The 16663-nt window shown below is 50.6% G+C and overlaps 1 protein-coding gene across 3 annotated transcripts in view; it reads right to left on the reverse strand.

Annotated features, from left to right (window-relative positions):
- Positions 1–538: 538 nt before the first annotated feature.
- Positions 539–16663, reverse strand: part of LOC119957955 (cytochrome P450 2C21-like) — a 31410-nt gene continuing 15285 nt past the window's right edge. For 2 of the 3 annotated variants that reach the window (XM_038786183.1, XM_038786181.1), the window contains exons 4-10: positions 12769–12918; positions 11773–11933; positions 10790–10966; positions 10317–10458; positions 9089–9276; positions 6847–6988; positions 539–817 (exon numbers count right to left, since the gene is read on the reverse strand). In XM_038786183.1, coding sequence (XP_038642111.1) covers positions 636–817; positions 6847–6988; positions 9089–9276; positions 10317–10458; positions 10790–10966; positions 11773–11933; positions 12769–12918 — 1142 coding nt within the window. In that variant the 3' untranslated portion in view covers positions 539–635. Of the gene's footprint in view, positions 818–925; positions 1080–6846; positions 6989–9088; positions 9277–10316; positions 10459–10789; positions 10967–11772; positions 11934–12768; positions 12919–16663 lie in introns of all 3 variants that reach the window. The other variant, XR_005458948.1, reaches the window with a different exon arrangement.

Genomic DNA, 16663 nt, shown 5'->3' on the forward strand with positions numbered 1-16663 from the left:
GATGTTGGGCCACCTCAAGCTGCAGGCAGGCACGGGGACAGCCTTCGTAGCCTTTGCTTCATTGATCGCGCAAAGACAGGTTTTGTTGGAGTCGACATCGGCCTCTCCACCCTGCGGCTCGGCGTGGTGGGGGGTGTGGGGGGGGGGGGGGGGGGGGGGGGTTCTACTAGAGTTTTTGATCCTGGAGAAGGTAAGGTTCAAACTGAGGGGCTCAAGGAGAGGCTCTACAATGGCTGGGGTTTATTTGTCATGCATTTTCAGGAACTGGTTACCGTTGACTGGTGGGGTGGGCGTGAGGTTAGGGGGAGGGGTCTTGTTTGTTTGAGAGTTGCTTGGATGTTGTATTCTGAAAATATTCAAAATTTGTTGAATTAAAATTCTTTTTAAAAAGGGGACATGAAGCGAGAAACCTGTTGCTGTCGGGCCCTCCGGCGGCAACTCAATAATCTTCACCTGCTGCTCCGTGCAGGGAGTGCGAGAAAATAACGAAGATCAGGCTGAATTTAGACTGAATAAATTTGTAAAATTCATAGACAAGTATATTTAAGATAGATATATTTAAGAATTCTGAGGTAAAAGAACAAAAGAAGGTCCAACATCAAATGTTAAAATTCACAATTGGCGCCCCAGTTGATTTAGCGAGAAATGGCACAGAACTTGTACATATGGGGGATCCGCAGGAGTCCACTCAAACTTGAGGAGATGTCGATATCCTCGCGGTCAAGAACAGGGTGGAAGACAAAGTTCTGGATCAGAGTGGTCAAAAAAAGGAAGAGTTCCATTCGAGCCAAGGACTCTCCCAGACACTTCCTCTTTCCTGTAAAACACAGAAGTATTTTTGAACAAACATCTCGAAAAGCATTCAACGGACGATTGCGAGAAATGATGTCCCATTTTGAAGTTTGCAGGAAACATTTCCATTTACCACAATGATTTCCAGATCACCTTGCACGATCTTCCCCTTGTCCAGACCACTCATTTTAATAGAAAATGCCTCATCTGCACTCATCCACTTCGGGTATATCTGCTTCCATTTGCACATCTGCAACCATTCGGTAGCGATGAAATTCAAAGCGTGTCTATCAATCAAAAAACACCTTCATATTCTGCACCCTCTATTGATTTTCTGCATTTTGCCGCAAGTGAGTAGTTCAGTACAAAACTATTGTGTCAAAACTGAGCAAGTTTACAACCTGCTCTCCCTCCACTTTCCCACAATCTCTTTCAAACAGTTGCTTGGTAGCACAGAACGTGGGCCTGGGAAACAGTGGCCGGGATTCTTCCCGCCGAAATGGCGCTTGGCGCGGGGGGCGGACAATGGTGCGTCAGATCCGCGATCGGGTCCAACACCGGGGCGCGAACCTCCGCCGACCACAGAATCGGCACCAGTTGCGTACGCGTGGTTGATGTGGCGCAGGTCGGGGGCCGTAGAAAGAGGCCCCCACGGCGATTCTCTGCTGCCAACCGGCCATGTTCCTGCCAGCGTGGTTCACGTATGGTTCCACCCGGCGGTAGCTCGACGTCCTGGTAGGGAGCGGGGGGATCAGTCTCCGGAGGGGGCCTCTACAATGGCCAGGCCCGCGATCGGGAGCCACTGATCAGCGGGCGGGCGCGATCTGGGGGGTGCCTATCTTCTTCCACGCCGGCCTCTGCAATGTCTCGCGGGCTCGGAGCAGAAGTGCCCGCCGCGCACATGGGCACACCCACAGCTGGCAGTGCAGGGCCGCGTACAGTGCGGAGCACTCCGGCGCCGTGCTGGCCCCCCTGTGGGCTACAGGATCGCTCGGCCAAAAGTCCTGTTCACGCTGCCGTGAAACACTCCAGTGTTTACGCTTGCGTCAACATTTAACCGCGGTTTCAGAGAATCCCGGCCAGGGCAGCAGGGTCTGGGTAACAGACAGCAGGACCAGGGGAACATTGTGCTGGGGAGCGGGGTCTGGGTAACAATGTGCTGGGGAGCGGGGTCTGGGTAACATTGTGCTGGGGAGCGGGGTCTGGGTAACATTGTGCTGGGGAGTGGGGTCTTGGTAACATTGTGCTGGGGAGCGGGGTCTGGGGAACATTGTGCTGGGAAGCGGGGTCTGGGTAACATTGTGCTGGGTAAGGGGTCTGGGGAACATTGTGCTGGGAAGCGGGGTCTGGGTAACATTGTGCTGGGTAAGGGGTCTGGGTAACATTGTGCTGGGGAGTGGGGTCTGGGTAACATTGTGCTGGGTAAGGGGTCAGGGGAACATTGTGCTGGGGAGCGGGGTCTGGGTAACATTGTGCTGGGTAAGGGGTCAGGGGAACATTGTGCTGGGGAGTGGGGTCTGGGTAACATTGTGCTGGGTAAGGGGTCTGGGGAACAGACAGCAGGACCAGGGGAACATTGTGCTGGGGAGCGGGGTCTGGGTAACATTGTGCTGGGGAGCGGGGTCTGGGGAACATTGTGCTGGGGAGCGGGGTCTGGGTAACAATGTGCTGGGGAGTGGGGTCTGGGTAACATTGTGCTGGGGAGCGGGGTCTGGGGAACATTGTGCTGGGTAAGGGGTCTGGGGAACATTGTGCTGGGGAGCGGGGTCTGGGTAACATTGTGCTGGGTAAGGGGTCTGGGGAACATTGTGCTGGTGAGCGGGGTCTGGGTAACATTGTGCTGGGGAGCGGGGTCTGGGTAACATTGTGCTGGGAAGCGGGGTCTGGGTAACATTGTGCTGGGAAGCGGGGTCTGGGTAACATTGTGCTGGGAAGCGGGGTCTGGGTAACATTGTGCTGGGTAAGGGGTCTGGGTAACATTGTGCTGGGTAAGGGGTCTGGGTAACATTGTGCTGGGGAGCGGGGTCTGGGTAACATTGTGCTGGGGAGTGGGGTCTGGGGAACATTGTGCTGGGAAGCGGGGTCTGGGTAACATTGTGCTGGGGAGCGGGGTCTGGGTAACATTGTGCTGGGGAGCGGGGTCTGGGTAACATTGTGCTGGGTAAGGTGTCTGGGTAACATTGTGCTGGGTAAGGGGTCTGGGTAATATTGTGCTGGGGAGCGGGGTCTGGGTAACATTGTGCTGGGGAGCGGGGTCTGGGTAACATTGTGCTGGGGAGTGGGGTCAGGGTAACATTGTGCTGGGTAAGGGGTCTGGGTAACATTGTGCTGGGTAAGGGGTCTGGGTAATATTGTGCTGGGGAGCGGGGTCTGGGTAACATTGTGCTGGGTAAGGGGTCTGGGGAACATTGTGCTGGGGAGCGGGGTCTGGGTAACATTGTGCTGGGTAAGGGGTCTGGGTAACATTGTGCTGGGGAGTGGGGTCTGGGTAACATTGTGCTGGGTAAGGGGTCTGGGTAACATTGTGCTGGGGAGTGGGGTCTGGGTAACATTGTGCTGGGGAGTGGGGTCTGGGTAACATTGTGCTGGGTAAGGGGTCTGGGTAACATTGTGCTGGGTAAGGGGTCTGGGTAACATTGTGCTGGGGAGCGGGGTCTGGGGAACATTGTGCTGGGGAGCGGGGTCTGGGTAACATTGTGCTGGGGAGCGGGGTCTGGGTAACATTGTGCTGGGGAGTGGGGTCTGGGTAACATTGTACTGGGAAGCGGGGTCTGGGTAACATTGTGCTGGGTAAGGGGTCTGGGTAACATTGTGCTGGGTAAGGGGTCTGGGTAACATTGTGCTGGGGAGCGGGGTCTGGGTAATATTGTGCTGGGGAGCGGGGTCTGGGTAACATTGTGCTGGGTAAGGGGTCTGGGTAACATTGTGCTGGGGAGCGGGGTCTGGGTAACATTGTGTTGGGGAGCGGGGTCTGGGTAACATTGTGCTGGGTAAGGGGTCTGGGTAACATTGTGCTGGGTAAGGGGTCTGGGTAACATTGTGCTGGGGAGTGGGGTCTGGGTAACATTGTGTTGGGTAAGGGGTCTGGGGAACATTGTGCTGGGGAGCGGGGTCTGGGTAACATTGTGCTGGGGAGTGGGGTCTGGGGAACATTGTGCTGGGGAGCGGGGTCTGGGGAACATTGTGCTGGGGAGCGGGGTCTGGGTAACATTGTGCTGGGGAGCGGGGTCTGGGTAACATTGTGTTGGGGAGTGGGGTCTGGGTAACATTGTGCTGGGAAGCGGGGTCTGGGTAACGTTGTGCTGGGGAGTGGGGTCTGGGGAACATTGTGCTTGTGAGTGGGGTCTGGGGAACATTGTGCTGGGGAGTGGGGTCTGGGTAACATTGTGCTGGGTAAGGGGTCTGGGGAACATTGTGCTGGGGAGCGGGGTCTGGGTAACATTGTGTTGGGGAGTGGGGTCTGGGTAACATTGTGCTGGGAAGCGGGGTCTGGGTAACGTTGTGCTGGGGAGTGGGGTCTGGGGAACATTGTGCTTGTGAGTGGGGTCTGGGGAACATTGTGCTGGGGAGTGGGGTCTGGGTAACATTGTGCTGGCTAAGGGGTCTGGGTAACATTGTGCTGGGGAGCGGGGTCTGGGTAACATTGTGCTGGGGAGAGGGGTCTGGGTAACATTGTGCTGGGGAGTGGGGTCTGGGTAACATTGTGCTGGGGAGCGGGGTCTGGGTAACATTGTGCTGGGGAGCGGGGTCTGGGTAACATTGTGCTGGGGAGTGGGGTCTGGGTAACATTGTGCTGGGGAGCGGGGTCTGGGTAACATTGTGCTGGGTAAGGGGTCTGGGTAACATTGTGCTGGGTAAGGGGTCTGGGTAACATTGTGCTGGGTAAGGGGTCTGGGTAACATTGTGCTGGGGAGCGGGGTCTGGGTAACATTGTGCTGGGGAGTGGGGTCTGGGTAACATTGTGCTGGGTAAGGGGTCTGGGTAACATTGTGCTGGGGAGAGGGGTCTGGGTAATATTGTGCTGGGGAGTGGGGTCTGGGTAACATTGTGCTGGGGAGCGGGGTCTGGGTAACATTGTGCTGGGAAGCGGGGTCTGGGTAACATCGTGCTGGGAAGCGGGGTCTGGGTAACATTGTGCTGGGGAGCGGGGTCTGGGTAACATTGTGCTGGGAAGCGGGGTCTGGGTAACATTGTGCTGGGGAGTGGGGTCTGGGGAACATTGTGCTGGGAAGCGGGGTCTGGGTAACATTGTGCTGGGGAGTGGGGTCTGGGGAACATTGTGCTGGGAAGCGGGGTCTGGGTAACATTGTGCTGGCTAAGGGGTCTGGGTAACGTTGTGCTGGGGAGCGGGGTCTGGGTAACATTGTGCTGGGGAGCGGGGTCTGGGTAACATTGTGCTGGGGAGTGGGGTCTGGGTAACATTGTGCTGGGTAAGGGGTCTGGGGAACATTGTGCTGGGTAAGGGGTCTGGGTAACATTGTGCTGGGGAGTGGGGTCAGGGTACATTGTGCTGGGTAAGGGGTCTGGGTAACATTGTACTGGGGAGCGGGGTCTGGGTAACATTGTGCTGGGGAGCGGGGTCTGGGTAACATTGTGCTGGGGAGCGGGGTCTGGGTAACATTGTGCTGGGGAGTGGGGTCTGGGTAACATTGTGTTGGGGAGCGGGGTCTGGGTAACATTGTGCTGGGTAAGGGGTCTGGGTAACATTGTGCTGGGTAAGGGGTCTGGGTAACATTGTGCTGGGGAGTGGGGTCTGGGTAACATTGTGTTGGGTAAGGGGTCTGGGGAACATTGTGCTGGGTAAGGGGTCTGGGTAACATTGTGCTGGGAAGTGGGGTCTGGGGAACATTGTGCTGGGGAGTGGGGTCTGGGTAACATTGTGCTGGGGAGTGGGGTCTGGGGAAACTATGCGCTGGGCAGTGGGTCGGGAAGTAACAGCAGGCTCAGTCCACTTTGAGGAGACAACAGTTGTGAGGCGGTTGGTGTGAGTTGGGAGGTCTCAGGTCAGGATGACTGGTGGGTTGAGGTACTTCCTGCCCCATGTGGGAGATCAAGGCTTTCTGAGTGAGAGAGAGTGAGTGAGTGTTGGGTGGAAGTGAGAGAGACTGGGAGTGAGTGAGTGAGTGTTGAGTGGGAGTGAGAGAGACTGGGAGTGAGTGAGTGTTGGGAGTGAGCGAGAGAGAGAGTGAATGTGTGTTGGAAGGGAGCGAGAGAGAGAGAGTGTGTGGTGGGAGTGAGTGAGTGTTGGGAGTAAGTGAGAGAGAGAGAGTGAGTGTTGGAAGTGAGTGAGAGAGTGAGTGTTGGGTCGGAGAGAGAGAGTGAGTGAGTGTTGGGAGGGAGTGAGAGAGAGAGAGATGAGTGTTGGGAGGGAGCGAGAGAGAGTGAGTGAGAGAGAGAGTGAGTGAGCGTGAGTGTTGAGAGTGAGAGAGAGTGAGAGAGTGAGTGTGAGAGAGTGAGAGAGAGAGAGAGAGAGTGAGTGTGAGAGAATGAGTGAGAGAGTGTGCATTGCCCAGGTTTGCTCAGACAGAAATTGTTTCTTTCCTTAAATCCCCAACATTTATTCTGAAATTCAGCTTATTTTTGCCAAACCTCACTTTTCCGAAATGTTCCCATCAGCCCCTTGTGTGAGGATAATGTGCAAATGTGGTGTCATGCGTAAAGAGTTTGGACAAGCCTGGTATATACAGTGCCCATCACGTCTAAAACTTCACGCCACCATTTCTTATCAGTGGTAATTATTGCCAAAGATATCAATTACAAAAGGGATCGTTTTTACCAATTTAACGGTTATTTTGAGCAAAATTAGGTCTTCAACCAGCTGTTCACACTCACTAAGGTTTGATTACCTAGGAGAGCAACATTTCAGTCCATTATCATCATATGGATCAAATACAGCTGAGTATTTATCACATGGAGTAGGCGGAGTATGTCAGCACTCACCTCCCGGTAAGGATTGTCGACAATGTTCCTTCAGCAATCTTTCAAATCCTTACTCACCTTTGGCCAGAAGGAATGCAGAACTGAGATTAGATAGAAAAAGGGAAACGTCTGTACCTGCAGAGAATGCCATGAAACTTTCACTATTTTTGAAGCATCCATTCTCATCCAGGAAATGGTTGGGGTTAAATGATTCTGGGACCTGCCATTGCTCTCTGCCTTTCAGAACCGAGGAAAGTACCGGAATCACAAACGTGCCCTAAAAATAAAATCAGCGCAAATTCAGAGAAGGAAGCAAACAGAATTTACATCAGTAACAACCTGCAGTCTTTAAGAACACGGTAACATAGTCGTTCTAAATGCTGACACAGATCTGGTGATTTAGCAGACCTTGCCACTCGATTTTGATCAACAGGAAGCAGGAGGTCGCACATTAGATTCCTGAGCTTGACCGAGTTACTCGATCTCAATTGAAGTGAGAATCATAGATCATAGAATTTACAGTGCAGAAGGAGGCCTTTCAGCCCATCGGGTCTGCACTGGCCCTTGGAAAGAGCACCCTACCTAGGCTCACTCCCCCCGCAATATCTCCATAACCCCACCTAACGTCTTTGGACTGTGGGAGGAAACCGGAGCACCCGGAGGAAACCCGCGCACACACGGGGAGAACGTGCAGACTCCGCACAGTGACCCAAATTAAACCCAGGTCCAGGCGCGGTGAGGCAGCAGTGCTAACCACTGTGCCACCCTGGAGTGTCATCGATTATATTTGAAATCTGCCTGACTATTGTTTGTTAATTTACTGTCTTTATTGAGAGAGTTCAAGGCAAGGGGGCTGGATTCCCCGCACTGGAGAATCCATTTTGCCACACAGAATCGGGACTGCTGCCAGTTCCCCGATTCTGTGGGCACGGATAAGCAGCTCCGCCTCTGATCTACCTGGGGCCATTGATGGAGGCCCGCTCCACCATTCTCGGGAGGTCAACGTTGGGTGCGTGGCCGATTGGGGGGTTTATTTTCAGGGTCCAGCTCCACGGTCTGAGTCTGCCATGGAGCACGCCACGGCCGCTGGAAGCCACCGCTGTGCGTATACGCGGCCTCCAACCCGGAAGTGCGGGGCCCATTTCTGCAGCAAAAGCTGCTAGATCTACACTGGGTCCCTGCCAGCTCCCTGTAGGGCTGGGAATTTGTATCCCTTCCATGCCAGTTTTTCTGGTGTGAAGTCACAATTTTGACGCCAGAGTCGGGGCATAGTCCCAATAACGGAGAATCCAGCCCAAGCACTTAAATTTTTGGACTCTGGCCGGAATGTGGCGACGAGGGGCTCTTCACAGTAACTTCATTGCAGTGTCAATGCAAGCCTACTTGTGACAATAAAGATTATTATTATAATTGCACCATTAACTCCATGGCGTTACAATGAGAAGTTACAACATCCTCCCAGGTTACAGCCACTCTGTGCAAAGTTTGAGTCAGTTGGTCAGACATCGAAACAGGATGATGTTGACTCAAGCTCTGTTCCAGAGTGTGGTTTAGGCCTAGTCTGTACTGACATCCTCGTGCACGAGTGAGAATCAGAATTTAATTTTGCTTTGCTTTAAAGATCATGTTGTGCTACTCAGAGATGGACCTGGTGCCCAGAGTCATTTACAACACAGGATGAGGCTATCCTGCCCATCGAGTCTGTGTCCTGGTCAAGATTCTTCCTTCAACCCCAAAACAGAGGAACTGATCATTCAGCTCATTGTGTGTTTTATGAGATAGTACTGACACAGAGCAATGGCCACATGTCCTTCAATAGTTCTAGTCTCAAAATTCCAAAAGTAATTTCTCATTTTTTAAAAATTATTTCATACGATGTGGACGACAATGGCTGGGCCAACATTTGATGCCCATCCCTAATTGCCCTGGAACTTAGTGGCTTGCTGGGCTTTTTCAGAGGGCAGTTAAGAGTCAACCTCATTGCTGTGGGCCTGGCGTCACATGTAGGCCAGACCGGGTGAGGACGGCAGATTTCCTTCCCTAAAGGGGACATTAGTGAACCAGATGGGTATTTACAACAATCAATGATAGTTTGATATCCTGAACAGCAGCACGGTGGCGCAGTGGTTAGCACTGCGACCTGACGGCACCGAGGTCCAAGGTTCGATCCCGGTCCTGGGTCACTGCCCGTGTGGAGTTTGCACATTCTCCCCGTGTTTGCGTGGGTTTCACCCCCACAACCCAAAAGATGTGCAGGCTAGGTGGATTGGCCACACTAACTTGCCCCTTAATTGGAAAAAAATTAATTGGGTCCTCTAAATGTATTTTTTTGAGACGCTGTACAAATTTAGAGCATTATAACAAGTTTGATTCTGACCTTAGGGATCAGATATCCTCGGAATTCTATATCGTTGGTTGCCATGTGCGGGAGATTCATGGGAACTAGGTCAATAAATCGTTGGACCTCATGTATGACGGCATCTGTGTAAGGCATTTTTGCTCGATCTTCAACAGCAGGACATCGACAGGATCCAACCACCTCTTCAATTTCTCGATAGATTTTCTCTGTGGGGGGGGGGTGGCAATTTTACAATTATTTTAAATTGTATTTTGGTTCCAGGCACCACTCAACTCCCATCTTCTAACACAATTCACATAATTAGCAATATTGCACCATTTGACTGTCAGTTCATAAGACACTCCTCTCCAATCACAAGACCTTTGAGAAATTAGATGTTTTTTCTCTGAGAAGAACCATTGCCCTTAGTCCAATATTCGACACACCAGGTTAAGGTTGTAAAGTCCATAAGGAGGGGAAAGATTAAGATGGGTGAGTATTTTATACTGATTCTAGCTGCTGGCAGAGAATAGGGAGTACTACTGAGATGAGCCTTCAGTACAAAGGTGTTTAGAATGGACGTTTTCATAGGAACATAGGAATTTGGAGCAGACGTCGGCAATTCAGCCCCTCGAGCCTGCTCCATCATTCAATCAATCTCTCCCTGATCTCAAATCCATCTCCCTACCTGTTACCCATATCTCTTTAACCCATTTTCTATCAGAAATATATCCATCTCCCTCTTGAAACCATTTAATGGCTCAGACTCCACCGCACTGTGGGGCAGCGAGTTCCACAAATTCACCACCGTCTGCGAGAAGTAGTTCCTCCTCATCTCAGTTCCAAATCTACACCCTCTCTAACCTGTATCTGTGATCTCTCGTTTTGCGTTGCCCCACAAGAGGAACATTTTGTCTACGTTTACTTTATCAACCCCTTTTAGTATTTTGTACACCTCGATCAGATATCCTCGGAATTCTATATCGTTGCTTGCCATGTGCAGGAGATTCATGGGAACTAGGTCAATAAATCGTTGGACCTCATGTATAACGGCATCTGTGTAAGGCATTTTTGATCGATCTTCAACAGCAGGACATCGACAACCTCATCCTTCTAAACTCCAGCGAGTCTGAGCCCAAACTGTTTAATCTCTCCTCGCACGTCAACCCTTTCATCCCCGGAATCAATCTTGTGAACCTCCTCCGAACTGCCTCCATTGTGCACCATTGCTGATGTACATCCAGTTACTCCGGGTGATAATGCTTACCCTGAATATGCGGATACTTTGCCAGGATTTGGAGGCCCCATTGCATTGTTGTGCTGGTTGTTTCAGTTCCAGCCAGAAACAAATTCATCGCCGACATCAACAAGTTCTTGTCATTGAATTCCGAGTCAGGCTTGTGTTTCTCCTGAAACAAAACAAATTCATCTACCTTTAAAACGGGTGATCTGTTCCGGCAGCTGGCCAATGGAATTTCTCATTGTGGCCCTTCCCCACATCGTCAGGAAACCCGCTTCCTGCGAAGAGGAGGGAGACCCGTCGATGGAGAATCGCACAGTTTACGTTGTACATAAATCTGTTTACAACACCAATTCCCAAATGGTTTTGTTCATTTGGAGATAACTTCAACGCAGGGCTGCTTGATTCACCAGATCAGTTCTGGAAAAATCACTTGTTTTCAAGGGAGGATGTACAAAATTTGAAATGTATGGTTATGTAAAGGAAATGACTCCCAATACCTCATCTATCTTAATGAGAAAGCTGTCAATATAATCCCTGGAGAAATCCTGCTGGAGACTTTCTCTGTGACTCTGAATACTCTTATTCAAAAATGTACTCAAATCTGCTACATTTTGGAAGATCTTCTTGTGAGGTCCAGGCAAAAGGTCCATGAGTTTCGGGAAGTTATTGTACATCTGCAAAGCAAATAATATTTCAATTAATGAAGGAGTACTTCTAGCCAGGTGGTGTCAATAGGTTAGTGTAAATCAAGTGCAACACTGCATCAGTCCCATGTCCTGATCCAGTGCTGAGCACAGGCCAGGAGAGATGTAGACTGTCAGCTCATCTTGGCTGGGCAAAGTTGGGAAGAGAGGCACAAGTGACTTGAGTTTCCCACTGGAGAAGCTTTTGGAGCAGGCAGTGGCGTAGTGGTATTGGCACTGGACTAGTCATCCCGAGGGAAATGCTCTGGGGACCTGGATTTGAATCCCAGTAGGGCAGGTGGTGAAATTTGAATTCAATAAGAATCTGGAATTAAAATTCTAAAGGTGACCGGGAAACCATTGTCAAGTGTCAGAAAAATCCATCGGAAATCTGCCGTCCTTACCCAGTCTGACCTACATGTGACTCTAGACCCCACAGCAACGTGGTTGACTCTTAACTACCCTCTGGGATGGACAATAAATGTTGGGACACCCACATCCCATGAACAAGTCCAGTTATTATTCTAGTAAGTCTACACTGCGCTCCATCCAAGGCAAATACGTTCTTCCGAAAGTATGGTGGCCAGAACTACTGACAATGCCATGGGAGTGTCAGGTCTAACCAGAGCTTTGAGTAACTACTGTACCGCTACTATCTACCTGCATTGCAGTTGTCTAGATATAAAGGTCAGCATTTCATTAGCCTTTTGATTTCTGTCTTGTATCTATCCTTAACATTTGAATGATTTATGTGCAATAGTTTCAGCAACGCGCTGATCTTAAATATAAAGAAGTACCTGGATCCAGGGGCCACTTAAGATTCGGCCATTTTCTGCAATCATCTCCAGGAAAGTGAGAAACTCTTTATCTTCATATTCAAACCGGTCTCCAAAGACAATGGAACAGATGATATTTGATGCTGCGCATCTCAGCAGGAAGTCTGGGTTAAATGGGTTCTCTGATACCAGAGAAAAAGATCAGTTAGAACGGTACAGAGTGGTGCACAAGCAAAGCCAGAGGCAGACAAATGTTTCATAGACATTACAAATCAGACATTTCTGTTCCAAGTGTCAATTGGCTATTAGTGACAGCTTCCCATTCCGAGATCTCTAAGCTTAGATACATTACTCTGGCTCTGCCAAAGTCTATAGATTGTAAATGCCGTCACTAAAAGTTGCCTGAAAACTTACAAAAGTCTTGTTTATTCCTACTCTTTGTTTTCTACCCATTCAATGCCTCTAGCCTATCATTCATTGCTAGTTTGTAACATGTCTTCTACTGTGAAGACAAACGTAAGATATTTGTTCAATGTGTCTGCCATTTCCTCAATCCCCGTGATAATTTCTCCTGTCTCGAAGGAACCAACATTTAATTTAGATACCCTCCTTTTTATATATGTATAAGAGCTCTTCTAATGTTACTACATTCCTGGCTAATTTGCTCTCATATTACAATTTTTCAACCTTTTGGTGGTCCTTTACTGACATCTACAATACTCTCAATCCTCAGACTTACTACTGTTATAACATTGCTAACCACTGCTAACCACTGCTAACCACTGCGCCACGTGCCACCCTCAATACAGAACAATGCCAGCAGCGTGGGTTCAATTCCCGTACCAGCCTCCCCGAACAGGTGCCGGAATGTGGCGACTAGGGGCTTTTCACATTAACTTCATTTGAAGCCTACTCGTGACAATCAGCGATTTTCATTTTCATTTCAACCCTGCCCAACCCCGGTTTGCTGCATGAAAAAGACATTTAAAAGAACGCTCTAATACTATCATCAGAAACCTTTTTTATTTCTGAATTCCGCAACCAGGAACTTGGCTTCTTCCTGGATCCGCTCTTCAATGCCTTTCTTTCCCATTCCAAAATTCCTCAAGGTGCTGAGGGAAAATCTCCTCAGCTGCTTCCATCTCTCCCCACTGCTGCTGACGACTCCTGCAAGAGACACGTACATGTGAATGGAAATTAGCCGTGATTGAATTCTCAATCGGGTGTGGGCAAGATGTATTGAACATTTAGCCTCCCCCTTTGCCATAGCTGCCAACAGAACTTCAATGATATAATCATTCTCCTTTTCTTTTGCTTCACAGATGTGGTGTCTCTCTGGGCCAGTATTGATTGGACATCCCTAACGGCCCTCAAGAAGGTGGCAGGGAATCAGCTTCTTAATGCTGCAGTCCAGCTGGTGTAGGAACACCCACCGTGCTGCCCTATTCCAGGTAAGAAGCCTTCCAACACCAGGTTAAAGTCCAACAGGTTTGTTTCAAATCACTAGCTTTCGGAGCGCAGCTCCTTCCTCAGGTGAATGATGAGGTACGTTCCAAAGTCAAAGATGCGGAGAAATCTCTTCAGCCAGAGAGTGGTAGGTCTGTGGAATTCATTGCCACAGAGGGCGGTGGAGGCCGGGACATTGAGTGTCTTTAAGACAGAAATTGATAAATTCTTGATTTCTCGAGGAATTAAGGGCTATGGGGAGAGAGCGGGTAAATGGAGTTGAAATCAACCATGATTGAATGGTGGAGTGGACTCGATGGGCTGAATGGCCTTACTTCCACTCCTATGTCTTATGGTCTTATGGTCTTATGCTGGACAATGCTTTGAATGCGAGCATTTGCAGGTAATTAAGTCTTTACAGATCCGGAGAGAGGGGTAACCCCAGGTTAAAGAGGTGTGAATTGTCTCAAGCCAGGACAGTTGGACTGTGCTCACCCCAGTCCGACGCTGGCATCTCCACATCATGGCTATTCCAGGTTACACAATGCAAATACTATAAATGCTGGAAATATGAATGCTCAGCAAGTCTGGCAGCATCTGTGGAGAGAGAATTAGCATTTCAGGACTCTGGCCCTTTACTAGACCCTGGGAAAGTTAGAAATAAGACAGGTTTTGTGCGAACACAGGGGCAGAAGAATAGGGAACGTTTGTGATGGGGAAAAGGGGAGATGAAAGTTTCATGGTGTAAAGTCAAAGCGGGTGGTAATAGGACAAATAAAGACTGTGTGTAAGGGAGTTGTGAATAGCTTTATCCAGAATAGCTGCTGTCCAGGTGCCAAGTAAATGATATAAAGAGAAACGTAAGGGACAGGGGGAGGCTGACAACAGCACAGCTCAGTGAGCCAGCTTCACCGTTCAATATGACCATGTCTGAGCCACATTCAAGCATCCCCACTCCCTTCACACACCATCCCAGCCAACAAGATGGTAGAAGGAGAATGGCGCCGCGGTTCACCGCCGCGGGACTGGAGACACAGCTGGACGCCGTGGAGGAAAGGTGGGTCGCCCTGTACCCCAGGGTGGGGAGGAGGTTGTCACTCACCGCCATGCCCCTGGCCTGAACACAGGTGGGTGATGCCATAAACGCCGTGGGCAACATCGCCAGGACCGACCAGCAGTGAAGAAGGAAACTGCACGGCCTCCTGAAGGTGGACAGGGTGAGTAGGCATCACTGTGACCCTGGCACCAACCTATGACCCACACACCCATAACCGTGCATTTACTGTCTCCCCCGCCAGGAGAAGTCAGCCCACAATCACCGTGAGAGGGAAAAGACCGGAGAGTGGACCACCGGACCTGCGACCCCTCACCGCAGCAGAGCAGCGGGCACTGGACCTAATCGTTGGGCCTGGGGAGAGGGCAGTCACCGGGGCAGAGGTCGGCATCAGGCGAGCAAGTGAGACACTGTTGAGATGCGGTTCTTCATGGCACGTGTGTCACCACCATCACCAACCGCGCACCCTCTCCTCCTCCACCACCACCCCCAAACCCGCACGCAGTATTTGTGCAATGCACCTGATAATTTCTCTTCTGCTTCGAAGAGACCAATGTTTACTTTAGCTACTCTCTTCCTTTTATATACTTGCAAAAGTTCTTGAAATCTGTTTTTATATTTCAGGCTAGTTTACTCTCATTCAATCTTTTTTCCTTTTCATCATCTTTTTGGTGGCCCTCTGCTAGTTTTTAAAACAGTCCCAAACCTCAGACTTTCTGGATTTTTTGCAACGTTGTTTCTTCTTTTTTTTTTTCCCAATTAAGGGGCAATTTAGCGCGGCCAATCCACCTACCCTGCTCATCTTTGGGTTGTGGGGGTGAAACCCACGCAGACACGGGGAGAATGTGCAAACTCCACACGGACAGTGACCCAGAGCCGGGATCGAACCTGGGACCTCGGCGCCGTGAGGCAGCAGTGCTAACCATTGCATCACCGTGCCGCCTTGTAAGTCTCTCCTTTTAATCGAATACTATCCTAAACCTCCTGAGTGGGCAATGCCTTGGTCTGTTTTTCTGAGTTTTGCTCTTCAATGTGATCTATTTTTATTGAATATTTTCAATTGCTTCTTTATATGTTTCCCAATGTGCATTTACCTCTATACCTTTCAGTCCATTTACCAAATTAATCTTAAGCGAGTCCCCCCCCCCCCACCAATATATTTTTTATTGGCTTTGTTTAAGTTTAATATTTTTGCCTGAGATTACAATATGTAACTCTCAAGAGGAAAACAAAAAGAAACAGAAAGCTTTGGGCTGAAAGGATATGATCGAAGATTGTTGGGCTCAACATTGAATTCAGAAGTTTGCAAATGCCCAGACTACAGGAGGGGGCAGTTCCTCGAGCTTGTGCAAGTTGGTGTGTTGAAAGTCCACTCAAGACTTCCACCTTGAGCTAGTTTCACATTTCAGTACACTGTCAGAGGTATGGGGCGGGGTTCTCCGCCCCCAAACCGTGATCGGCGCGGGGCAGAGAATGGATGCTGACGGCGAAATCCGGCGCGATGCCACTCCCACAATTCTCCGGGTTCCCGGAGAATCGCCGCAAATCGCGCGGTCCATGCGGCGCGGGTAGGGTGGGCGATTGACAGAGGCCCCCGCGGCGATTCTCCGAGGACAAATGGCCAAGTTCCTGATAGCGTGGTCCTAACCACGTTTTGCCTGTCGGGTATGGCCGGTGGCGGCTGTGGTCTCAGTCCTGGTGGGGGGGTGGGGAGATCCTTCACGGGGTGGGGGGGGTCCTCATGGGCGACCAGGCAAGCGATCGGGCGGCACGGATCCGTGAGCGCGCGCGATCTTGGAGGGGGGACCTACATTCCTGGTGCTGCTCCAGGGGCTGAGTCCGCCATGTCCCATGGGGCCGCCAACACCGTGCGTATGCACGGACTCCCGACCGGACGTGCACGGCCCCGTACCCAGAGCCAGAGCTGCGAGAAGCACTCCGGGCCCCGCTAGCCCCCGGCAAATTGGGGAAATGCCCGCGTTTTGATGCTGGTATGGAGCCGTAGCCCCATTATTGGAGAATCCTGCCCATTGTCTTGGAAAGGAAGGTTCCATCTCCTCAGTTGGGTTGCTATTCTTTTCTGAAAGAGCAGGGAGTTCTCGGTGTTCCGGGGCAACAACCTCAGAAACAGATTGACATAGTCTCGCTGACAAAATATAAAATTGGCAGCATCTTGTGAGGCAATGGCACGAAAGATCGGACTTTCCAGTTCTGCTTCAGTTGATAACAGACCTCCCTCTGAGCAGACTGTGGGTTTGATTCCCATAGCAGAATTTCAGCGGATAATGGGCAGCACAGTGCGTGGGAGTGCGGCACGGTGCAGTGCATGGTGGGCAAGGTGGCGCAGTGGTTAGCACTGCTGCCTCACGGCGCCGATGACCTTTCAGTGCAGGAGAGGTGCTAACCTTGGGT

The sequence above is a fragment of the Scyliorhinus canicula genome, chromosome 27 (assembly GCF_902713615.1).
Source record: "Scyliorhinus canicula chromosome 27, sScyCan1.1, whole genome shotgun sequence".
NCBI classification, from domain to species: Eukaryota; Metazoa; Chordata; class Chondrichthyes; order Carcharhiniformes; family Scyliorhinidae; genus Scyliorhinus; species Scyliorhinus canicula.